General features: G+C 46.1%; 1 protein-coding gene and 1 long non-coding RNA gene across 3 annotated transcripts in view; one reads left to right on the forward strand and one right to left on the reverse strand.

Moving 5' to 3' along the window:
- Positions 1 to 15482, reverse strand: part of LOC127007981 (nucleoporin NUP188-like) — a 24374-nt gene extending 8892 nt beyond the window's left edge. The window contains exons 1-16 of the mRNA XM_050879526.1: positions 15457 to 15482; positions 13050 to 13257; positions 12493 to 12711; positions 11776 to 12060; positions 10538 to 10668; positions 9570 to 9831; positions 8830 to 8995; positions 8253 to 8368; positions 7359 to 7658; positions 6500 to 6613; positions 5157 to 5403; positions 4397 to 4542; positions 3985 to 4147; positions 2715 to 2904; positions 1805 to 2039; positions 658 to 879 (exon numbers count right to left, since the gene is read on the reverse strand). Of these exons, the coding sequence (XP_050735483.1) occupies positions 658 to 879; positions 1805 to 2039; positions 2715 to 2904; positions 3985 to 4147; positions 4397 to 4542; positions 5157 to 5403; positions 6500 to 6613; positions 7359 to 7658; positions 8253 to 8368; positions 8830 to 8995; positions 9570 to 9831; positions 10538 to 10668; positions 11776 to 12060; positions 12493 to 12711; positions 13050 to 13257; positions 15457 to 15479 (3027 nt within the window). The 5' untranslated portion in view covers positions 15480 to 15482. The remainder of the gene's footprint in view (positions 1 to 657; positions 880 to 1804; positions 2040 to 2714; positions 2905 to 3984; positions 4148 to 4396; positions 4543 to 5156; positions 5404 to 6499; positions 6614 to 7358; positions 7659 to 8252; positions 8369 to 8829; positions 8996 to 9569; positions 9832 to 10537; positions 10669 to 11775; positions 12061 to 12492; positions 12712 to 13049; positions 13258 to 15456) is intronic.
- On the forward strand, positions 13264 to 15406 carry LOC127007752 (uncharacterized). Of its 2 annotated transcripts, none has more exons than XR_007760483.1 (3): positions 13264 to 14552; positions 14621 to 14756; positions 15027 to 15406. It is a non-coding gene; the product is annotated as an uncharacterized LOC127007752 (long non-coding RNA). The 2 variants fall into 2 exon arrangements; XR_007760484.1 differs by having other exon boundaries at positions 14621 to 14722.
- Positions 15483 to 25085: the final 9603 nt, after the last annotated feature.

Here is a 25085-nt window from a genome sequence, read left to right on the forward strand (position 1 = left end):
TATTTTCAGAGCATTTTTTTACCACTTTTTTTAACCTGAATTTACACAACTTATACCAAATTCTGTGTCATATCGCCTCCTTTTGCAATTTTTTCATTCATTTCCCTCTCTCAAATAAGGCAAGTAATCCCTCCTTCCTATTGATTTACTCCACTCAACTGCTACCATATTTTCAGACCAGTTTTTTACCATCTTTTTGAACCTGAATTTACACAACTTAAACCAAATTCTGTAAGTCATATCGCCTCCTTTTGCAATTTCTTAATTCATTTCCCTCTCTCAAATAAGGCAACTAATCCATCTCTCCCTATTGAATTATGCACTTATATCCAATACTGTGAGTCCTATCAGCTCCCTTTGTGCTCTCACCCCCCCCCCCCCTTCCTTTGCAATTACTTCATCCCTTCACATTCTCCATTCCTTCTTCTCTCTCTGGTTTGTGGTCTTTCCTTTCCTTTCCGTCTCTCTCCTTCCCATCCCTTCTGCTCATCTCTCCCTCCTGTTCCTTCTGCCCTTCTCTACCTCTCTCTTCCTCCCATCCTTTTTGCCCCATCTATACCTCCTTTCCCTCCTGCCCTTCTCTACCTATCATCCTTCTGCCCATCTCTTTCTCCTGTCCCTCTTCCCTTCCCCTCCTTTTCCCCACCTACTACTCACAGACAGGCTGGCGAGGGGGATGAGTGGGTCGAGCAGCTTCTCGGGTGGGGTGAGGAAGGCGTTGGTGAGGCCCTGCTGCTTGGTGGTGGAGGCCGTCAGCAGCCGCAGCAGGGCCACCTTCACACCCACGTCCTCTGTCGGGGACTCCAGGCGCCTCAGCAGAGCGTCGCGGATCCCGTCGGCCTCAGCCCCAAAGCAGGCAACGAGGGGGACGTCCAGTTTCTGTTAGGGGAGGGAAAGAGAAGGGGATGTTTAGTTATTAATAAGAATGCTTATACCTCAGACCTTGCTATCATTTCCAATTGGGGTAAAAGGAACCTTGTGTCCTTCAATGCCTCAAAAACCCAATTTCTCCACCTATCAACTCGACATAATCTTCCAAACACCTATCCCCAGTGGTGGATCCAGGGGGGTGCGGCTACCCCCCCATTTGGACCTAAGTTGTGCCCTTTCAAAGATTCACTGAGATCTGGGGGGTATCATTCCTGTGAACACTAATACTAGCCTACTAATTATAATGTTAATAATAATAATAATAAAAATATCATAAAAAAAAAAAAAAAAAAAAAAAAAAAAAAAAAAAAAAACCCAAAGGCCCCATAGGCAAACTTGTGATTTTTTCTTAATGCTCAAAGTTCCCCAAATCCCCATGGAAAGTTTCCCAGTTAAAAATTTCAGGGAATTTTACAACCCTAGGACAGCATAAGGGAGGAGTGTGGTAATTTATAGTGTGTGAGGAAGTCCATGAGGGTGAAGGTAAAGAAGAAAGTATGAGGGAGGGGTGTGCTTAACCCGGTAGCAGCGACGGGCCAAATTTGTGGCTTTGCCGTGTATCAACAACGGGCCAAATTTGTGCCATGATTTAAACCCCCAAAAATAGATGATACATAATCTGATCAAAAATACGTTGATACATATTATGAAATGGTTTGCGTGAGTGATGATTTTTTCTCATTTTTCTCGCTTAGAGGGATCTTTAAGAAACATGATCCCCACAGCTACCGGGTTAACTAAGGCTGTGAGAGTGGGTTTGTGAGGGCGAGGAGAAACTATTAGGGAGGAGGAGTGTGATTTATCAAGGGTGTGAGTGAGGGAGTGAGGGTGATGGTAAATACATAAAGGTGAGGAAACACGGCGGATTCATTACCTGAGCAAAGCGTGTGAGGGTGCGCAGGGCCAGGTAGAGCAGGCGGGGGTTGAGGCGCTGGTGGGCGTAGAGGGCCACCGTGAGGGCCAGGTGTGGGGTGCTGCTGCTGCTGCTGCCTCCAACCCCCTGGCCCCGTCCCATGCCCCCAACAGCCCCGCCGAGAGCCACACCATGAAAGGGGGTGGCACGCAACAGCTGGCTTAGTCCCTCTGTACTGCTCTCCTCCCCGACGAGCCTGAAGGAAAGAAAGAATTATAAGAGATGACTAATATTGAATTTCTAGTATTGTCATTCTTATTTTCTTTGCTTGAAATGATACTGATACTGTTTATGAATGACTCATTTAAATTTTCTTCAATACAATAACAAAATACTGAGCATCCGACAACTTGTTACTTTTCCAGGAGGAGTCTCTGGAACTAAATAAATATAACAAATAAATGAATAAATAAATAATGATACTGTTATTTGGCATCTTCCTCGGTCTTATTTTATGTCTCGCACAATATTTTTTTATTCTGTTATGCTTTGGACTTTTGGTACGTTTCCTATACACACATTCACACAAAAAAGAATAAAAATAAATAAATAAATAAGATAAATCAATCAATAAATTAACCCAGTAGCAGCGACGGGCCGAATTTGTGGCTTTACCGTGTAGCAGCGACGGGCCAAATTTGTGCCATGATATAAACCCCCCAAAATAGATGATACTTAATCTGATCACAAATGCTTTGATATATATTATGAAATGATCTGTGTGGGGGTGATTTTTTCTCATTTTTCTCGCTTGGAGGGACCATTAAGAAACATGATCCCCCCTGCTACTGGGTTAATGAAAAGAAAAATGTAAAATAAGAAAATAAATAAATAAATAAAAAAAAAAGCAAAAATAAAACCCCCTGCTGACCTGTGCAATATGGAAAGGGCCATCTGGGCGGTGCGTGTGAGGCGGAGGGCCTGGGTGGAGGCGGGGGAGTGGGTGGGGAGGCTGAGCACCCCCTCCAGGCTGGCCCCGCTCTCCACCACCGAGAGAAGTGTGCGTCCTGCGCTGCTTCGGTCCACCAGCTGACGGACCACTAGGGTGTGCACGCTGCTGTCTGTGGGGGTCAAGGGTGAGGGGGGTGAGGGAGGTGGCTGGGAAGTGAGGGAGAGTGATGATGATGATTATTGGGGTGTTCTGTTCTTGGCGCCACAATTGCAGGGTCATATGGCGATGAACGTAAACTAAATAAACTATAAATAAAAATGGTGAAGGTAGGTGAGTGTATGCGTGGATAAAAATTAGTGATGGAATAAGGGAGAGAAATGAAGAAGGGTGAAATATGATGGAAAAGTAGGAAAGTTTCGTTTAGTCGGCACAACATCTGTGGTCATATGGTGGAGAGAGACAGAAGGGGAAGGAATTATAAGAGAAGGGAACAGACCCCAGGAGATGGGACACAACCCCCGATTAATACCTGGTACCCATTCACCGCTGGGTGGACAGGGGCATAGGGTATCGGAAAAGCTGCCCAAATTTTTCCACTCCACCTGGGAATCGAACCCGGGCTCTCTTGGTTGTGAGCTGAGCGTGCTAATCACTGCACCACGAAGCTCACGAAATATGAGGGATGAATGAGGTTATGGAATAGGCATAAGGATGAGGAATAGTAGTGAGGGGTAAGGTGAGAGGGGTATAAATTGTATGTGATGTGGATAAGGGTATGGGTGGGGAGTGAGAGGAAAATGCACACGCACACACACACACACACACACTAGAAAAAGTAAACTCACAAGCTCTATCAACTTAATCCTTAACTGTCTAATGGATGAAAATGGACAGGACTCAAAACATTTCTGCTCCAGTAAGGTGAGCAGATAAAATAAAAGAGGCGAGGAGTTGAAAGAAATGGGTAAGAGGAGTCAAAATAGAAGACTTGAGTTGAAATCAAAGAAAAGAGGAAGCTGAACATCACGGAAGAAATGGCTACGGACCGGCAACAGTGGAGGAGGCTCATATCCCGTCCAACCCCACCACAGGGAACAAATGGACGTTAAATGATGATGATGATGATAATGACAGAGAAGAAAAAGAAAGTTGAAACAAGAGCTAAGAGAAAGTAAAAGAAAGGTGTAGAAAAAACCCCCCACAAAAATAAAAAAACAAATATAAATAAAGAACACAAACAGCTACCCACCGAGCCCTGAGTCCTCTAGTGTGTGGTGCAGCAGCGTGAGGCAGCACTCGAACAGCTTGTCGCGCTCCTCCTGCGTCCGGTAGCACCAGCGCATCAGCACACCCGTCACCTCCCTCGCCATGAACACCACGCCGCCCTGCACGCTGCCAGTACGCACACCATTCTGGAACACACACACACACATGTACGCATACTGGTGCAACACACACACACACACAAGTACGTAGACCACCGCAACACACACACACATATATAAGAACACCATTTTGCCACACACACATGTACATATATCACTCTTCAACACATACATACACGCTGCCTTAATATAGATCATTTTGCAACACATAACTCTGCAACATACACACATCACTGCAACACACACACACACACACAAAAGCATCCTTCTCTTTACCTTGATAGCAGCTGTGAGTAGGCTGGTATAGGAGCGCAGGATGGGGTAACAGCCTGTAGCCGCCTCCTCCCCGCACACCAGCGCCCGCAGACCCCCGGCGCGGTACCCTACGAAGGGGTCGCCTCTCCCTCGCTTGGCCTCGGATGCTGCATGGAAACGATGGGTCAAGAGCCGCACTAAGTGATTCTAGATGATAGGACCAGAGTGTTCTGAGACTCATACTATGGTTGGTATTATAAGACACTTTTGCTTCTCATATCAACAATTTCTAAGGGTCAAAGAGGGGGTTAGTCGGGTTCTAATGAGTGTTTCCTTAGGTTCATGGTACAGAAGAAGGGTCAAACTAACACCAGGGTCATAAAACTACTCCTGGAAATGCCCACAACTCCTACGAAAGCCTTGTCAAATATGTGTTTCTTCAGGTTCATGGTACAGAAGAAGGGTCAAACTAACACCAGGGTCATAAAACTACTACTGGAAATGCCCACAACTCCTACGAAAGCCTTGTCAAATATGTGTTCTTGGGCGGCGAAATGTTTTATAATACGACCCATATTCTCAAGGATTTCAGGGCTTACACACCACACTGGACAAAGCTCCCTCTTTCCCCTTTCCTGCATATTTGTCGTCTTTGAGAGGGTTATGTAGGTTAGGTTATTAATTCAGTGGGACTCTGGTGGGGTTAGGTTACTATCCCACATTAGGAAGTTCAAGGTTGTAAATAAAGACTTGCAACTCCCTCCTTCTCTCCCCCACACACCTGTTGTCTCCGAGAAGGCCAGGTAGGGCAGCAGCGGGCTCCCCTCCAGCTCCGCCCACACACTCTTAGCCTCCTGTGTGGCCACCTCTGCTAGCATGGCCAGAAGAGCCGCTACCAGCTCACTCGGCGGCCGGGACACGTGGGACACCCTGGGGGAGGCACAAGGGTGAGGATGGAGGATGTGTGTGACTGTTTGTTGGTGATGGTGTGGGTGTGTCAAGTTAACCCATAAAAGTTGACAGGGTGGAAAGATTGATTAGTGTTTCAATGCTCTCTCTCTTTTCTTAACTTTTATTTCCTTTCTCTTATTTATTCTCCGTTTGCCAGGGTGGAAATAATGATTAGTCTTTTAATGCAGCATCTTTCCCTCTTTTTTTAACCCAGTAGCAGCGACGGGCCAAATTTGTGGCTTTACCGTGTAGCAGCGACGGGCCAAATTTGTGCCATGATTTAAACCCCCCCAAAATAAATGATGCACAATCTGATCACAAATGCTTGGATATATATTATGAAGTGGTTTGTGTGAGGGGTGATTTTTTTCTCATTTTTCTAGCTTGGAGGGACCATTAAGAAACATGATCCCCGCTGCTACCGGGTTAACTTTTATTTCCTTTCTCTTATTTATTCTCCGTCTGCCAGGGTGGAAACAATGATTAGTGTTTGAATGCACCATCTTTCCCTCTTTTTTTAATCTTTGTCTATTTCTCTTAACTCTCAGTCTGTCCATCTCTGGCTCCCTTCAGCATAAATGGGGACTTAGAAGTACTGTATTCCTCTGTTCCGAGTCTAAACTTTCCACCCACATTAACTTCTTCAGCCTATCTTCTTCCCTCCCCCGGCCTACCTTCACAGTACCCTCAGCTTCTGCCTATCTCCCTCCCTCTCCTTCCTCCCCCAGTCTCAGCCCACCTCAGTACACCCAGCTTCATCCATCTTTCTCCCTCTCCCACCTACCAGTTGTCTCCCTTCTTCCCTCAGCCTCAGTCTATCTCCCTCCCTCCCTCCCTTTCCTTCCCCCATCTTCCCTCCCTTCCCCCCCCAACCCCAGCCCACCTCCTCAGTACACCCAGCTTCAGCCATCTCCCTCCCTCTCCCACCTACCAGTTGTCTCCCTTCTTCCCCCAGCCTCAGCCTATCTCCCTTCTTATCTCCCTCCCTTTCCTTGCCCCATCTTCCCTCCCTTCCTCTACCACGCCAGCCCACCTCTTCAGTACACCCAGCTACAGCCCTCTCCTCCCTCTCCCACCTACGGCAGCTGTCTCCCTTCTTCCCCAGTCTTCCTCTCCTCTCCTCCCCCTCCCTCCCCTCCTCCCCTGGCAGGCCCAGAGCTGAGCGGCGTGCACATGGCACAAGGGGGGAGAGCTGGGGGGGCTCCAGCCTGCGGCAGTGAGGAGCTGCAGGGAGGAGCACACAGCCTTCATCACCTGGGGGTCTGCCACTGTGGCCCCGCTGCTGACCTGACGGAGGGGGTGAAGGGGTGAGTTAGTGGTGTGGCTGAACTTTTTTTTTTTTTTTTGTTGTTATCTAGTTTTTAGGGAGAGATAAGTGACGTGGTTATTATTATAATTCTCTTACCTCCTTCATTGTCACATCCTTGCCTACTCAAATCATGTATCCCCTAACCCGGTAGCAGCGGGGATCATGTTTCTTAATGGTCCCTCCAAGCGAGAAAATGAGAAAAAATCACCCCTCACACACACCATTTCATAATATATATCAAAGCATTTGTGATCAGATTATATACCATCTATTTTTAGGGGTTTATATCATGGCACAAATTTGGCCCGTCGCTGCTACCGGGTAAATTGACTACATTCCTGTTCCCTTATAGTTTCCACCTTTCTTCACCCTTGTGGACCCTAAAATTAACCAAACTCTTCCCTCATATTTTCCCCTTACCCTAAGAAACTCATTCACACACTCTTAGTTAACCACACTCTAATACTTTCCTTTTTACCTTCACCCTCATAAACTCCTCCATACACTTTAAATTAAACTCCTCCCTCATACTTTCCTGTTTCCCTCACCCTCACAAACTCCCTCATCCTGCTCCCTTATACTGCCCCTTCCCCATCACCCTCACTCCTTCACCTCCAGTCCAAGCACATTCATGAAGGCAACTCCTCCCTCATACTTTCCTGTTTCCCCTCACCCTCACAAACTCCCTTACACTGCCCTTCCCCATCACCCTCACTCCCTCACCTCCAGTCCAAGCACATTCATGAAGGCGAGGAGAACCTGCCAGGCATTGGTGGGCGTGTGCCAGGCGATGAGTCTCTCTCCGGAGCCGTGTGGGGGCAGGAGCAGCCGCGTGGTGCCGTAGGTGTGGGTCGGCACTGTGACGGAGGGCAGCAGCTGGAGGGGCGCCATGCTGCAGTACTCGCCCTCCCGCACCTGCTGGATCTGGTACTGCCCCCGCCGCGCTGTGCCGCCACCGCCACCCGTCACCAGGTCCTCCAGCGGCCAGGTGAGGTACGGTACTTCACTCAGGAGCTCAATTACCTGTGGGGGTTGATTATTTTTTTTAGGGGGGATAATTATGGATACTGGGGCCATGTTTAACCCAGTAGCTGCGGGGTTCATGTTTCTTAATGGTCTCTCTAAACGAGAATAATGAGAAAAAATCATCACTCACGCAAACTGTTTCATAATATATATCAAAGCATTTGTGATCAGATTATGTATCATCTATTTTGGGGGGTTTATATCATGGCAAAAATTTGGCCCATCGCTGCTACACGGTAAAGCCACAAATTTGGCCCGTCGCTGCTACCAGGTTAAACAGTAACTTACTACAAAATCTTTGAATACATGGAACTGAATTTGATATATTTTTTTTTTAGCATTCACTGTTCTCTTTATAATGTTTTCTTTGCTTAGCTCTTGGTCTTTCTCCTATACTGATACACACATACAAAAAAAGCACTATATTCTATCTCTTCACACCTATAATCTGTCTGTCTGTCTCTAGTTTCCTGTGTGTGTGTGTGTGTGTGTGTGTGTGTGTGTGTGTGTGTGTGTGTGTGTGTGTGTGTGTGTGTGTGTGTGTGTGTGTCGTGTCTCTGCCTGTCTGTCTACCTCCCCTCAGGAACCAACCTTGAGGCAGCTGTCGGGGTTGGCGGCAGCGAGGGCGGTGGCGAGGGAGAGGAGCGGCTCCACCTCGTAGGGAAACACCTCCAGGGCCGGTGGCAGCAGCAGGCCGGCACCCCCGTCTGTGGTGTGAGGTGTGAATGAGTGAATGAAATGATGCCTTAGTACTGGACAGCAAAGAACATGTAGTGCTGCACCATAAATTTGAGGCTGTACTGGGCTAAGTTAATAGTTCCCCATTAATTTAAGGAGGAAATAAAAACAAAAGTTATCTATGTATTCAAGCAAAACATTCATCATTAATCATACAAAAAAACCTCACCATTACTGAAGGGAAAGAAAAACAAATAATCAAGGAATGAAACAAAAATAAAAACAAATCAATAGAAATAAAAATAACGATGAAATAAATAAAATAGAACCAAAAGAATATATATGAGTAAGGAAACATATAAACCAGTAAAAAAATAAAACTAAATGTATAAAATAGGAGTCCTCCATTAACTCAACACCTGTAACACAATATGGCTGGCACTGCACACAGCCCCAAACACCACCAGCTTCCTCATGTGTTGCCGCTCACCTTCCTCGGCCCAGAAGAGGTCAGCGGGCGGGTCCTGGGCCAGCAGCGTCTTGGCCAGGGCGCTGAGGACGGGCTGCTGTGTGTCCGGCAGCGGCAGGCAGCTGGAAGTGGCACACAGCAGCGAGTATACCACTGAGGAGCACAGTCGCAGCAGCAGCTTGTCCCCCTGCACCACACAACACAGCAAAGGGAACATATAAATAAATTAATAATATATGAGTAAAAAGATGTCGTGCATGTAACTAGCCTCCTGTGCCCTCCCTGCATCCTTGTGTTGACCCGGTAGCAGCGAGGATCATGTTTCTTAATGGTTCCCCCAAGCGAGAAAAATGAGAAAAAATCACCCTTCACACAAACCCTTTCTTAATATATATCAAAGCATTTGTGATCAGATTATGTATCATCTATTTGGCCCGTCGCTGCTACACGGTAAAGCCACAAATTTGGCCCGTCACTGCTACCGGGTTAAAAGCTATCTTGTTGGTGTTATGACAAAGCGGAAGACACGTGATGAAGGACAGTGAGGAGGATACAGCTTGCAGACACTTAGTCAGACACTTAGTAAAGGGCAGTAAGGTGGCAAGGGGGAGGAGGAGAGGATATACCATGTGAACAAATTATCGCACAAAAGCAGATATCAAGTCATATGATAACACAAACTTGGGTCAAATTCTGCATACCACAGCTGGATAAAGAAACACACACACACACACTGAGGTCACCCACACCCCCGCCCTCACCTGAATGGCCGCACAACTAAGGGCCGTCTGCAGGTAACTGAACACATTCCCACTCAAGGCCCTCTCCGCCAGCCTGTGATATGTCCTGGTGGTGGAGATGGTGGCGGGTGTGGCGGTGGAGGTGGAGATGGTCGTGGAGGCGGCGCGCAGCTGGAGGACGGCCCAGGCGAGGAGGGGCGCCAGGTGTGGTTTGCGCGCCCCCAGTCCAGCCATGATGGGGTCCAGTTTGCTCACCCACTCCACCTCGCACAGACTATGGCCGCTGAAACACAAGATAATGCCATTTTATTTAGTAGAGGAGACAGCAGAAATAAATAAATAAATACATAAATAAAAAAAGGAAATAAACAAAATAAATAAAATAAAAAATACTAGTTGGTTCCCTTCTGCCATGACCCCCCCCCCCAAGGCATTTATAGGAGTGAGGCCCGTAATCTCACATCCTTTCGGCTCTCTCAAAAAATAAATTCATAGGCCAGAGGGATTAGTTGGGTTATCATGATCTTTTTTTCCCCGTGGTGCAGAGAAGCCTTGTCAAACTATCACTAGGCTCATAAAACTACCCAGGGAAGTACGAAACCCTTGGGAAATGTTGGTGTGTAGGCCTGGGAATGATTGAGAATATGTAGGTAGATAATTAGATAGATAAACAATTAGATATAGAGGTAGATAATTAGATATAGAGGTAGATAATTAGACAGAGGTAGATAATTAGATATAGAGGTAGATAATTAGATACAGATAGATAATTAGATAGAGGTAGATAATTAGATAGAGGTAGATAATTAGATATATAGATAATTAGGTAGAGGTAGATAATTAGATACAGAGGTAGATAATTTGATACAGAGGTAGATAATTAGATATAGAGGTAGATAAAAAAAAAAAAAAAAAAAAAAGCCCGCTGCTCGCTCATGTAAAGTAGGTAGAGGTAGATAATTAGATAAAGGTAACAGAGGGTGACGTACCTGGTGGGTGTGTCGACATTGATGGCCAGCACCAGCAGAAGGGCGTGCGTGGCGTCCAGCGTCTCCACCAGGGGCGTGTGGCTCTCCCTCAGCCCCTCCTGCAGGTCGGGCCGCCCACCCAGCCCTCCACCCTGCGGCAAGGAGGGAGATGATGGGTTAGTTTAGTTTTTTTTATCTGTGTCTTATCTTTCTTTCCCTCCCTCTTCCTTTCTTCATATTCTTTTTTCTCCTCGTTTTGCTTCATAACATTCTCTTTTTGATCTTTTTCTTCTATATCTTTTCTTTCCCTCTCATGTATTCCTTTATTTATACCTTATCTTTCTTTCCCTTCCTCTTCCTTTCTTCATATTCTTTTTTCTCCTCTTTTTGCTTCTTAACATTTTCTTTTTAATCCTTTTCTCCTCTTCTATTTCTTTTCTTTCCCTCCCATGTTTTCCTTTATTTATACCTTTCATATTCTTTCTTTCCTCTTCCTTTCTTGATCTTTTCTTCTATATCTTTTCTTTCCCTCTCATGTATTCCTTTATTTATATTCCTTTCTCCATATTCTTTTCATTTTCTTTTAATCCTTTTCTCCTCTTCTTTTACTTCATAACATTCTCTTTTTAATCCTTTCCTCCTCTTCTATTACCTTTTTCTTTCCCTCCCATAATTCCTTCATCCTCTTTCACCTTTCTCCTACTCCTCTTCTGACAGTGATGGGTTGGGAACTAAAAACACTGCACGCATTACTAACAACTGTGAACCATCTTTAACCAAGGGCCTAAAGCTGTTCAATACATACTAATACAAAACCATCCTTTGAAAACATGCAAATACTAGGTTCTAAATTTTCATCGTCACTCTTTTTTCAACTTATTTCTTATCTTCTCCGTCTTTCTCAACTTACTAATATCCTTTACCCCCATGCCTTCTTCTCACATCTCTCTATCTTCTTCCCATTTTCTTCCTCTTACCATTAACCTTTATCTGCCTTTCCTCCTCCTCTCTCCACCGTTTCTCCTTATATTCCCCTTTTTTCCACCTCTCCCCACTAACCTTTTCCCCCTTATCTTCCTCCTCTATCTATATCCTCTTCCTCTCCTCTATCTTCCTCCTCTTACTTCATACCCTTTTCCCCTATCCTCCTCCTCTCTCCTCTCACCCTATATTCCTCTCCTCCTCTTCCTCCCTTCACCACTAACCTCTCCTATTATCCGCCTCTTACTTCTCCCCTTTCCTCCTTTCTCTCCCCTCACCTGCACCAGCTGAACTAGATTCCTGAAGGTGGCTGGGGAGGGGGCGCGACCGGTGCTGCTGTAGTAGACAAGCAACGTGGCCATCACCTCCTGCAGCTCGGCAAGGTGGTGGGCTAGGCGCGTGGAGGGGCCAGGGATGGGGCCGTCGCGGGGCAGGGCCGGGGCGGGAGCAGTGGTGTCATTGTTGTTGGTGGTGGTGATGTTGGTGGTGATCTGCTTCAATAGGCTGTCCTCCAGTGCCCCGCCTTTGTCCAGAACGTCCCGCATGTAGTCACGGAAGAGGCTCTGCGATGGAGGTTTGGGTGTGAGAGAGAAAGAGTGCGAGACAAAAAAACAAGCGATAATGAGAGACATAAATAAGACATAAGAACATAAGAACGTAGGAGTCTGCAAGAGGCCGGTAGAGAGAGTCAGGAACAGAGAAAAGGTGCGAGACAGAGAGAAACAAGAGATAATGAGAGAGACAGACAGGAACAGAGAAAGGATGGGAGACAGAGAGAAACAAGAGATAATGAGAGAGACAGACAGGAACAGAGAAAGGGTGCGAGACAGAGAGAAACAAGAGATAATGAGAGACAGACAGGAACAGAGAAAGGATGGGAGACAGAGAGAAACAAGAGATAATGAGAAAAGAAACAAAAGCAATACCCAAAACAAGAACCAGCAACCCAAACTCACCCCCCTTCACCCCCTACAAAATCACACAGCACTACAAACCTGGTAGGGGTGCTGCGGGTTGGCTGTGTTGGCGACGATGTGCCGGACGCAGCGCAGGAGGTGGAGGCGGTCACCCAGGTAGAAGCGCAGCAGCTGGGCGCGGAAGGACTCCTCGTCGCGCTGGCTGGTCAGGAGCTCGGGCAGGGAGGAGTCCGCTTTGGTGTACTCGTTGACCAGGAAGAACTGAAACATCTCCCAGCTGTGCTTTGCCGAGAGGTCCTGGGGGGGATAATGATAGAAGTGAAGGTAAAGATGGTGGTAACATGGTATAGCCTTTTTTCTTCTTCTTTTTAATAGTAAAGGAGGCAGCTCAAGGGCAAAGTATTAAAGAAAAAATCCTGCAAATAATTCATGGAGTAGCCGATGTATATTTTTGGGCTTCTCTTTACAATGGCCGCCCCCTTATCATTGAATCTTTATCTGTTTTTGGTTACCGTTTTATATTCAATTTGTAATCTGTAACTTACCCAAAACTACTTTACTTTTTACTATAGTCCGTCTATTCTGTAAGTGTAATGCCAAACACTAAGTTCCCGGTTCCATTATCAGCTACTCACCAGCAGCTCCGACAACTTCTTCACAAAGTCCTTCTCCTGCGTGCCAGCATCCGACTTGGCCCAATGGTCAAAGTGGTCACCGGAGGGCTTGGCATACGCCCTCAGCCCCGCCTGCAGGTGTGGGGCGGCCCGCAGCAGCTCGTCCCCGACAACCTCGTCTGAAGGCAACACGTAGGTCCCGCAGATCACCCCCCATAACGCCTTGCCGCTGGAATTGAGTTGGTGAGTGACAGGTGTGTGATAATATAATTATAATAATAATGTTACTTAGTTCTACAAGGCCCCAATTTTTTTCAGAGTTCATTAATGCTAAGAAAATAAATCATTTACATAATTTTAATGAATGATGTGTGAGTACATTTATGACAAGGTTCTGAATAATATTAAAAAACAGGTAATTTTCAGACAACCTTACACTCTGGAGGGTCACACTAGAACTGGATGTCACCAAACAATGTCAGGTAATTTTCAAAATGTCACTTCAATTAAAAATTAACTAATGTATAGCAGCACTGATAGTGAATGTCTCCCTTGGGAACATTACAGAGCACCGGAAACCCAACAAGATGACTTTGATGGGACAGCTGATGGACAGTGACCTACAGCTGCTTAATTAATTTGGATTTATTCATAAACTATTCGGAGAGAAATCTAATGACAAAATACTAATAACCCAATGCTGCTTAGTTAGTTATAATATACTTATAAACTAATTGGACAGGAATCTATTGCTGCTTAAATAATAACCTAACACCGTTAAAACAGTAGTTGGTGAATTTCCAGAACGTCACCCGCGGGACACTGGTGGACGAAAGTTGGAAAGTTTCGTTTAGTCGGCGCAACATTTGTGGTCATATGCCAGAGAGAGACAGAAGAAGGAAAAGGAATTATAGGAGGAGGGAACAGATCCCAGGAGATGGGACACAACCCCCGATTAATACCTGGTACCCATTCACTGCTGGGTGGACAGGGGCATAGGGTATCGGAAAAGCCGCCTAAATTTTTCCACCCCACCCGGGAATCGAACCCGGGTTCTCTCGGTTGTGAGTCGAGTGTGCTAGCCACTGCACCATGAAGCCCCCTGTCTGTTTGACGAAACTATTTTCTTTTCTGGAAGTTTTCGGTGTTATGAAATAATCTTCTAACTGTTTCTCCTGCGCTGCGTATTTCTGCCGCCCTACACTGCATGCCTAGTAAATCTAAACTAACCAAACCTAACTTAACGTCCCGCATAGTGATTCTCCTTATTTACCGTGTGTTGTATGGACACAAAATACTACATATAGCACCAAGGTGTTCTTTGCTGTGAGACGGGTGACGTTCTGTAATAATACCCAGTAATCTATCGCTGCCAACACAGTAACGCCTTGCCACTAAAATTGTAACCTCTGATGCAACCCAGCCAAGCCATGTCCCAAAACCCAGCCATTGCAATAACCTTTCAATCTTTCCTTCCCGCTAGCCTTAAGGTAACACACTCAATAGCCTTCTCTCCCCATTAAGGTAACACACTCAATAGCCTTCTCTCCCCATTTAGGTAACACACTCGATAGCCTTCTCTCCCCATTAAGGTAACACACTCAATAGCCTTCTCTCCCCATTAAGGTAACACACTCAATAGCCTTCTCTCCCCATTAAGGTAACACACTCAATAGCCTTCTCTCCCCATTAAGGTAACACACTCAATAGCCTTCTCTCCCCATTAAGGTAACACACTCAGTAGCCTTCTCTCCCCATTAAGGTAACATACTCAATAGCCTTCTCTCCCCATTAAGGTAACACACTCAATAGCCTTCTCTCCCCATTGAGGTAACACACTCAATAGCCTTCTCTCCCCATTAAGGTAACACACTCAGTAGCCTTCTCTCCCCATTAAGGTAACACACTCAATAGCCTTTCTCTCCCATTAAGGTAACACACTCAATAGCCTTCTCTCCCCATTAAGGTAACACTCAGTAGCCTTCTCTCCCCATTAAGGTAACACACTCAATAGCCTTCTCTCCCCATTAAGGTAACACACTCAATAGCCTTCTCTCCCCATTAAGGTAACACACTCAATAGCCTTCTCTCCCCATTAAGGTAACACACTCAATAGCCTTCTCTCCCCATTAAGGTAACACACTCAATAGCCTTCTCTCCCCATTAAGGTAACATACTCAATAGCCTTCTCTCCCCATTAAGGTAACACACTCAATAGCCTTCTCTCCCCATTAAGGTAACATACTCAATAGCCTTCTCTCCCCATTAAGGTAACACACTCAATAGCCTTCTCTCCCAATTAATATCACAAGCACAATTTCTATACACCTTCACCCACAGAACTTCACTTTTCCCTCCCCGGCTTGACACAACACCCCAAGTAGAGCACACTCCCTCCCTTTATTAGACTCCCAGAGGACATATTCACCTGACGAGCTGCACCTCCTCCATGCTGGCGAGGGGCGGCGCGCCACACCTCACGCCCCCGCTGCTTAGTTACGTGACACGGGAGGAAAATAATTCAAAGTGGGGTCTCGTGCGGCTTGGCGGGGGAAATCTCGATCTTGATCTTGATATCACAGGTGACTTGAGACTTCTCCACCAGACTCCCGCGTCAGGCTTTATAACGGCAACTCCTGTGACAAGGAAAAAACACACAGAACAGACAGTATCTTACGTAAATGGGGTAAAATACTATTCTCCATATCTCGCACGCCATATTCCTTCCAAGAACTCTTTCACTGCCTCCATCACTCGTCCATTCATCTCTCCACTAAGCCCCATCTCTCTTCCAGTCCTCCCATTCACTTAATTCACGTCCCATCTCACTTAGGAACACCTACATCATTGTCATTCTCTCTTTGCTATGCTTCTCACATTCCAGTACGACATGCTACACAGTCTCGTCCACAATTCCTGTCACACCATACGTAGTTCCTGTCATTCACATTCAAACACTGTGACCTTGCTCGAAAAAGATCACCTCCCAGGCTTAATCCCTCATACCATTCCTTCTCTCACCTTAAATATTCCACCTAATCCTCCTATATGTCTTCCCAAAACTCTTCCGTCATCTCCCTCATTTTCTCCTTTTCTGTGACGAGTTCACCATTCAATTTCAGGCTTTCCACATTTTCACTGTCACTCATCCTCTCACCTCTCAGGAATCTGTATCACTCACGAGTCACGATCTCCCTCAAGCCCTTTCTCTCTCAGGGTCTGAATCACACTTCTCTCACACTCATCCTTTGCATTCATGATCTTTCGCTTCGTCAGTCGCTGGTGCCTCACACAGCTTTCCCTTGCATTCTGGTATAGTCACCCTCTGCTTCTTCACTTTCTTGCCTCCTCCTCCTCCTCAGTTCTCCACACGTACAGTCCATTGAGCCTCTTTCGCTCTTTCCTTGCTGCCCTAATATCATCGTTCCACCAAGGTTTACTCACACGCTTTCTACCATTCGTTCTCACTCGTGCCTGCAGCCTTTCCCTAAACGTGTTCCACTCTATGTTACCTCTCAAGACTTATATAGCATCAGTTAAAATACCGTTGTTAGCCTTCAAAAGCATCATCTTCTATGTTACCACGGGCGTGTATTAACGGGCAGACTTACATGTTTGCAAGTCATGGCTGCTTGTCGACATACCCTGCCGCCTGTCTGTCATCACAATTGTTATATATACATGTTCAGACCACACAGACCCTGCACGACACGACACAGACCCTGCAGGACATGACGCCAGGCGGCCACCAAGACGCTGCACCTCTGCCTTTTCGAATATTAAGGTGGAGGAAGTGGCGGCCGTTTGTTTTAAATAAATAAATTGTATTGAATTGAAGGTGGAAGCAGGGTCATTTAGTACTAACTGACCCTGGGTGGAAGTTTATTCCATTATCGTACAGAAACGTTGGTGAACAAAAAAATGTTGAAGCTGCGGGCCAAGGTTCGAATCCCGGCTCGGGCAGTTGGAGACCTGAGGAAGGTATAAAGTGTGGTAACAGGCGCCACGATGGTCCGTATTATAAAACACTTTCGCTTAACACACTCGCTTCTCACATCAGGTGTTTCTGAAGGTCAAAGGGGAGGTCAGGACGATTCTAATGAGTGTTTCTTCGGGTTCACGGTACAGAAGAAGGATCAAACTATCACCTGGGTCATAAAACTACTGGAAATGCCCACAACTCCTACGAAAGCCTTGTCAAATAGGTGTTCTTGGGGTACGAAATGTCTTATAATACGACCCAATAATGTGTCCCGAGGTAATGGATGGCCGCCACGGGCTCAAGGGCCGATGTGATGGAGATGAGCGCCGAGGTAACGCGCCGGGTAGGCGGTGGCTGAACAGATAGCAAGACGGCCCCGCGTTCAGGAGGACGCGAGTTCAATCCCCGCCCGGTGCCACCAAGCTGGGATTTTTCAGCCGCCGCCGAGTGGCTTAAAACTACCCACATGCTGCCCAGAAGACCACCAATCAACCCGGACTCTAGATTCTAGGATTAAAGATGAGCTCCGGGAGGGCAGCATGAGCCAATGCAAGATGGCGCCACTATAAACACTCGCCTGCGCCAGAACGGGCTGGGCCGACCATCAGGACCCACCGGGAAGAAGCCTTGGACCGACCATCAGGACCCACCGGGAAGAAGCCTACCGGCGCAATAGGCCAAGACGTAAAAAAAAAAAAAAAAAAAAAAAAATATGCCTCCCACCTTACCTTACTTTCTATTCTTCATTTGTTTAAAATTCTGACGCCGCCACTTTCCTTGTTCGCGACGCGTGCAATCGATCGGTAACAATTCGGATTCATGCACACTCGTAAAGCCATTTAGTAAACATTATAAAGATACTCGATCAGTTTCCCGGGCAGGCGGCGGTTTTCAGGAGAACACGCTTGAACATAACAGCTTTCCCGGCAAGGTTTGTTACCACCCCTTCCTCTCTCTCTCTCTCTCTCTCTCTCTCTCTCTCTCTCTCTCTCTCTCCATTTTATCTATCTATCCTTTCTTCCTTAAAATCCTCTCTCCTATTTAATTTCTCTCTCTCTCTCTCTCTCTCTCTCTCTCTCTCTCTCTCTCTCTCTCTCTCTCTCTCTCTCTCTCTCTCTCTCTCTCTCTCTCTCTCTCTCTCTCTCTCTCTCTCTCTCTCTCTCTCTCTCTCTCCATATCTATCTATCTACCTATCTTTTCTTCCTTAAAGTCCTCTCCTATTTAATTTCTCTCTCTCTCTCTCTCTCTCTCTCTCTCTCTCTCTCTCTCTCTCTCTCTCTCTCTCTCTCTCTCTCTCTCTCTCTCTCTCTCTCTCTCTCTCTCTCTCTCTCTCTCTCTCTCTCTCTCTCTCTCTCTCTCTCTCTCTCTCTCTCTCTCTCTCTCTCTCTCTCTCTCTCTCTCTCTCTCTCTCTCTCTCTCTCTCTCTCTCTCTCTCTCTCTCTCTCTCTCTCTCTCTCTCTCTCTCTCTCTCTCTCTCTCTCTCTCTCTCTCTCTCTCTCTCTCTCTCTCTCTCTCTCTCTCTCCATATCTATCCTCTTTCTTTAGTCCTCTCCCTATTTCCTCTCTCTCTCTCTCTCTCTCTATCTCTCTCTCTCTCTCTCTCTCTCTCTCTCTCTCTCTCTCTCTCTCTCTCTCTCTCTCTCTCTCTCTCCTCTCTTCCTCTCTCTCCTTCTCTCCTCCTCTTTCTTCCTCTCTCTCCCTCTCTCCCTCTCTCTCTCTCTCTCTCTCTCTCTCTCTCTCTCTCTCTCTCTCTCTCTCTCTCTCTCTCTCTCTCTCTCTCTCTCCCTCAGCTCCCTTCCAGAACTCCCTTTCCTCCTTCCTTCTCCTCCTTCCCTGTCTCCTCCCACCCTTCTCAACTTCTCCTCCCTTCTTCCTCTCTCTCCCTACTCTCCTCTCCCTTTCCTTTCCTCTCCCTCCTTCACCCTCCAGAACCTCTCTCTCTCCCTCCTTCCTCCTCCTTCATTTCAAAATCTTCCTTCCATCTCTTTCTCTCCCTCACTTTCTTCGTTTCTTCCCCTCTCTTTACTCTCCCTAGCTTACCAAACCTCTCCTTTCCGTTCTCCTCTCCCTTCCCATCAGCTCCCTTCCAGAACTCCCTATCTCCCTCCTTTTTCTACTTCTCCCTGTCCTTACAACACCCCCAACTCTCTCTCTCCCTAGCTTGCTTCCTCTCCCTCCACTCTCCCACCTCTCCTTCCTTCTCCTCTCCCTTCCCATCAGCGCCCTTCCAGAACTCCCTATCTCTCTCTCTCTCTCTCTCTCTCCTTTTTGTACCTCTCCCTGTCCTTCCAACACCCCCAACTCTCTCTCTCTCTCCCTAGCCTCCTCTCCCTCCACTCCCACCTCTCCCTTCCCATCAGCACCCTTCCAGAACTCCCAATCTCTCTCTCCTTTTTCTACCTCTTCCTGTCCTTACAACACCTCCAACTCTCTCTCTCTCTCTCTCTCTCTCTCTCTCTAGCCTCTCCTCTCCCACCTCTCCTTCCCAACCTCACTCCCATCTCTCCCTTCCTCTCTCTCCTTCTCTCCTCCACCCCTCTCCTTTCCTCTTTCTTTCCCTTTTGCTCCCTTCTTCTCCCCTCCTCCACTCTCCCAAACTTCTTTATATCCTCCACGTCCCCTCCCAAGTCACTCTCCCCCTCTCTCCCTTCTCTCCTCTCCCTCTCCCTCGTTACATCCCTCTCTAGCGTCCTTCCTCTCCCTGCACTTTCCCAACCTCCCTTACCTTACGAGGAGATATGATTCAGTTCTTTAAAGTACCCGAAGAAGTTCATTAACGTCGACCAATACAATTTTTTCGTTAACAACAACAACAACAACAACAACAACAGAAATAACGGTCTACCTACACAAGCGAGACGATGTATAGTATAGACTTTGGCAGGATTTTCTTCTCAAACCAAGCCATCCGCCACTGGAACAACCTCCCCGCAGAAGTAGTAACTGTGGAAACCATCAACTTATTCAAAAACCGCATCGCCCTTTACTGCGTTGCAACAGGAGTGAAGTGAACGTACGTATCGAGGCGTTTTGATCTGCTTTTCTGGTACCGAAGTGACTGTTGAGCAGATTAAGAACCGTATTACCAAACATTTCGTCCCCCAAGTACACCTATTTGACAAGGCTTTCATAGGAGTTGTGGGCATTTCCAGGAGTAGTTTTATGGCCCTGGTGGTAGTTTGACCCTTCCTCTGTACCGTGAACCTAAAGAAACACATATTTGACAAGGCTTTCATAGGAGTTTTGGGCATTTCCAGTAGTAGTTTTATGGCCCTGGTGGTAGTTTGACCCTTCCTCTGTACCGTGAACCTAAAGAAACACATATTTGACAAGGCTTTCATAGGAGTTGTGGGCATTTCCAGTACTTGTTTTATGGCCCTGGTGGTAGTTTGACCCTTCCTCTGTACCGTGAACCTAAAGAAACACATATTTGACAAGGCTTTCATAGGAGTTTTGGGCATTTCCAGGAGTAGTTTTATGGCCCTGGTGGTAGTTTGACCCTTCCTCTGTACCGTGAACCTAAAGAAACAAATATTTGACAAGGCTTTCATAGGAGTTTTGGGCATTTCCAGGAGTAGTTTTATGGCCCTGGTGGTAGTTTGACCCTTCTTCTGTGCCGTGAACCTAAAGAAACACATATTTGACAAGGCTTTCGTAGGAGTTTTGGGCATTTCCAGGAGTAGTTTTATGACCCTGGTGGTAGTTTGACCCTTCCTCTGTACCGTGAACCTAAAGAAACACATATTTGACAAGGCTTTCGTAGGAGTTTTGGGCATTTCCAGGAGTAGTTTTATGGCCCTGGTGGTAGTTTGACCCTTCTTCTGTGCCGTGAACCTAAAGAAACACATATTTGACAAGGCTTTCATAGGAGTTTTGGGCATTTCCAGGAGTAGTTTTATGGCCCTGGTGGTAGTTTGACCCTTCTTCTGTACCGTGAACCTAAAGAAACACATATTTGACAAGGCTTTCGTAGGAGTTTTGAGCATTTCCAGGAGTAGTTTTATGGCCCTGGTGGTAGTTTGACCCTTGCTCTGCACCGTGAACCTAAAGAAACACATATTTGACAAGGCTTTCATAGGAGTTTTGGGCATTTCCAGGAGTAGTTTTATGGACCTGGTGGTAGTTTGACCCTTCCTCTGTACCGTGAACCTAAAGAAACACATATTTGACAAGGCTTTCGTAGGAGTTCTGAGCATTTCCAGGAGTAGTTTTATGGCCCTGGTGGTAGTTTGACCCTTCTTCTGTACCGTGAACTTAAAGAAACAAATATTTGACAAGGCTTTCATAGGAGTTTTGGGCATTTCCAGTAGTAGTTTTATGGCCCTGGTGGTAGTTTGACCCTTCCTCTGTACCGTGAACCTAAAGAAACACATATTTGACAAGGCTTTCGTCGGAGTTTTGAGCATTTCCAGGAGTAGTTTTATGGCCCTGGTGGTAGTTTGACCCTTCCTCTGTACCGTAAACCTAAAGAAACACATATTTGACAAGGCTTTCGTAGGAGTTTTGGGCATTTCCAGGAGTAGTTTTATGGCCCTGGTGGTAGTTTGACCCTTCCTCTGTGCCGTGAACCTAAAGAAACACATATTTGACAAGGCTTTCGTAGGAGTTTTGGGCATTTCCAGGAGTAGTTTTATGGCCCTGGTGGTAGTTTGACCCTTCCTCTGTACCGTGAACCTAAAGAAACACATATTTGACAAGGCTTTCGTAGGAGTTTTGAGCATTTCCAGGAGTAGTTTTATGGCCCTGGTGGTAGTTTGACCCTTCCTCTGTATCGTGAACCTAAAGAAACACATATTTGACAAGGCTTTCGTAGGAGTTTTGAGCATTTCCAGGAGTAGTTTTATGGCCCTGGTGGTAGTTTGACCCTTCCTCTGTACCGTGAACCTAAAGAAACAAATATTTGACAAGGCTTTCGTAGGAGTTTTGGGCATTTCCAGGAGTAGCTTAATGACCCTGGTGGTAGTTTGACCCTTCTTCTGTACCGTGAACCTAGAGAAACACATATTTGACAAGGCTTGCATAGGAGTTTTGGGCATTTCCAGGAGTAGCTTAATGGCCCTGGTGGTAGTTTGACCCTTCCTCTGTGCCGTGAACCTGAAGAAACACTCATCAGAACCCGATTGACCTCCTCTTTGACTTTTAGAAATAGCTGACATGAGAACCAAAAGAGTCTTATAATATCGACCTAACTCACCAAAGTGGGCAACCTCGTCATGAGCCAATAAGCTTCCTGTTGCCTGCCCTTCCATGTTTCCTTTCCTCCTCCTCTCTCCTCTCCTTCTCCCTTTCTTTCCTGCTCTCCCTCCCTCTCCCTTCTTCCTCTTCTTCCACTCTCCCAAACTTCCTCTCTCCGTACCCTCCACTGTCTCCCTTCTTCCTCCTCCTCCTTCTCCCCCTCTTCCTTCCTTTCCCTTCCTCTCTCTCCCTACCTCTCCCTCCCTCTCTCCCTCCCTGCCTCTCCCTCCCTGTTTCACGCCCGCTTCCTCCGTGACTTATTGGTGTCTCGCTCGCCAGCCTCAATCAGGCCTCCGTCGGCAGCCTGGGGGGGGGGGGGGAGGAGGAGGAGGAGGAGGAGGAGGGAAGGGAATTTCTAGGCTGGAAGGGTCGCTAGCGGAAAGACGAAAGTGGAAGGAGGAGGAGGAGGAGGAGGAGGGGCTGATAGAGCGTGGTGGAGTTGAAGAAGACGGAAATAAGAGAATAGAAAGAAGAGGAGGAGGAAAATGAAGAGGAGAAGAAGAGGGAGGAGGAGGAGGAGGAAAGAAGAAACATAAGAGAAAACAAACACACACACACACAAACAAACAAACAAACAAACAAAACAATCAATACCCACTATCATTCTCTCTCTCTCTCTCTCTCTCTCTCTCTCTCTCTCTCTCTCTCTCTCTCTCTCTCTCTCTCTCTCTCTCTCTCTCTCTCTCTCTCTCTCTCTCTCTCTCTCTTCCTTCACCCTTCCTTTCTTTATCTCCCTTTCCTTCCCTTCCCTCTTTCTCTTTCTCTTTTGCTCATATTTCCTCTTTTTTGCTTTCTCTCTCTCTCTCTCTCTCTCTCTCTCTCTCTCTCTCTCTCTCTCTCTCTCTCTCTCTCTCTCTCTCTCTCTCTCTCTCTCTCTCTCTCTCTCTCTCTCTCTCTCTCTCTCAAAATAAGATCGTGCTTAGGTGGAGCTCGCCTTGGTAAGTCTGCGTGACGGATTAGCATCATATGTGTCTACGAGGGGAGGAGGAGGAGGAAGAGGAGGAGGAGGAGGAGGAGGAGGAGGAGGAAGGGGAATGGGGAAGTGTGTGCAAGGAAGGCGCAGAAAAGGGGAGGATTGCGGGGTTGTAGGGAGGGAAGAGAAAGAAGGGAAGGAAAAGAAGGGGAAGAAAGGGAAGGGGAAGGAAAGAAGGAAGGAGGGAGAGAAGAAAACAGGGAAACAATATTGGAAGGGAAAGGAAATAGGAGGAAAGGAAGAAGAGTAATAAGGAAAAGAAGGGAGGGAATGAAGGGAAAGGAGGAAAAGAAAGGGAAGGAGAGAAGGAAGGAAGGAAGAATGGGAGGGAGGAAGAGAGAAGAAAACAGGATAACAATGGAGGAAGGAATGGAGGGAAAGGAAACAGGAGGAAAAGAAGGGGAGGATATAGAAGGAGGGAAGTGGGCGGGAAAGGGAGAGATAGAAGAGAAGAAAATGGAAGGAAAGAGGAAAAGGGAAAAAAAAGGATAGGAGGGAACGATGAATGCGGGAAGTAAAGGAAAATGTGTGATGAAGAGAGGAAGAGAAAGGTAGGAAAAGAAGGGAGAAAGTGAAGAAAAGAAGGAAGAAACGAAGAAAGAGAATGAGGGAGGAAAGGGAAGAAAAAAAAAGGGAAATAAGTGGAAAAGAAAAAGAGAAAAGGGAAGAATGGGAAGGAAATAAAAGAGAGGAGGGAAGGAAAGGGAGAGAGAGAGAGAGAGAGAGAGAGAGAGACTACCTCCAATCTCTCTCTCTCTCTCTCTCTCTCTCTCTCTCTCTCTCTCTCTCTCTCTCTCTCTCTCTCTCTCTCTCTCTCTCTCTCTCTCATTTGCCTTTCTATTTATACCTCGGGCGATAAAAAACTCGTTAATTCTAATAACTAATAAAAATACCAAGAAAAAACTATTATTATTATTATTATTATTATTGGTAGTAGTAGTAGTAGTAGTAGTAGTAGTAGTAGTAGTAGTAGTAGTAGTAGTAGTAGTAGTAGTAGGAGTAGAAGTATTAGTATTAGTAGTAGTAGGAGTAGTAAAAGTAGTAGTAGTGGTAATATTAGTAGCAGCAGTAGTAATAGTAGTAGTAATAGTAGTAGTAGTAGTAGTAGTAGTAGTAGTAGTAGTAAAAATAAAAATAAAAATAGAAGTAGTAGAAACAGCAGTCATAGTAGTAGGGTAGTAGTAGCAGCAACATAAGTAGTAGTAGTAGTAGTAGTAGTAGTAGTAGTAGTAGTAGTAACACCATCGTCATCATCAGGCTGAGTGGAGGAATGAAGAGGCGGCTCCTATCCTCTATCCGCTCCTCCTGAACCCTCTAAACGGGTGTCAGAAATCAATAACAATAGTGTTGGATCCCTTCTGGCGCTGAGCTCAGGTGCGCGGACCGATCACTCTCTCTCTCTCTCTCTCTCTCTCTCTCTCTCTCTCTCTCTCTCTCTCTCTCTCTCTCTCTCTCTCTCTCTCTCTCTCTCTCTCTCTCTCTCTCTCTCTCTCTCTCTCTCTCTCTCTCTCTCTCTCTCTCTCTCTCTCTCTCTCTCTCTCTCTCTCTCTCTCTCTCTCTCTCTCTCTCTCTCTCTCTCTCTCTCTCTCTCTCAAATCGATTCCTTTTTTTTTCTCTTGTTTATTTTTAATTGTTTTCTATTTTTTTGTTATTTTCTTGTTTTCTTATTTTTTTTTCCGGTTTTCTTCCTTTTTTTTATTTTCTATTTTGATATTTTTTTTTGTTATTTTCGCTTCTTTAGTTTTTCTTCCTCCTTTTTTTCTTTTACTTAACTTCTTCTTACAACTATTTTCTTCTTTTCTTTCCTCTTTTTCTTCTTTTATTCATTTTATTTTATTTTATTGATTCTTTATTTTTTTGTTTTTTC

This window comes from Eriocheir sinensis, chromosome 36 (assembly GCF_024679095.1).
Source record: "Eriocheir sinensis breed Jianghai 21 chromosome 36, ASM2467909v1, whole genome shotgun sequence".
Taxonomy (NCBI): domain Eukaryota; kingdom Metazoa; phylum Arthropoda; class Malacostraca; order Decapoda; family Varunidae; genus Eriocheir; species Eriocheir sinensis.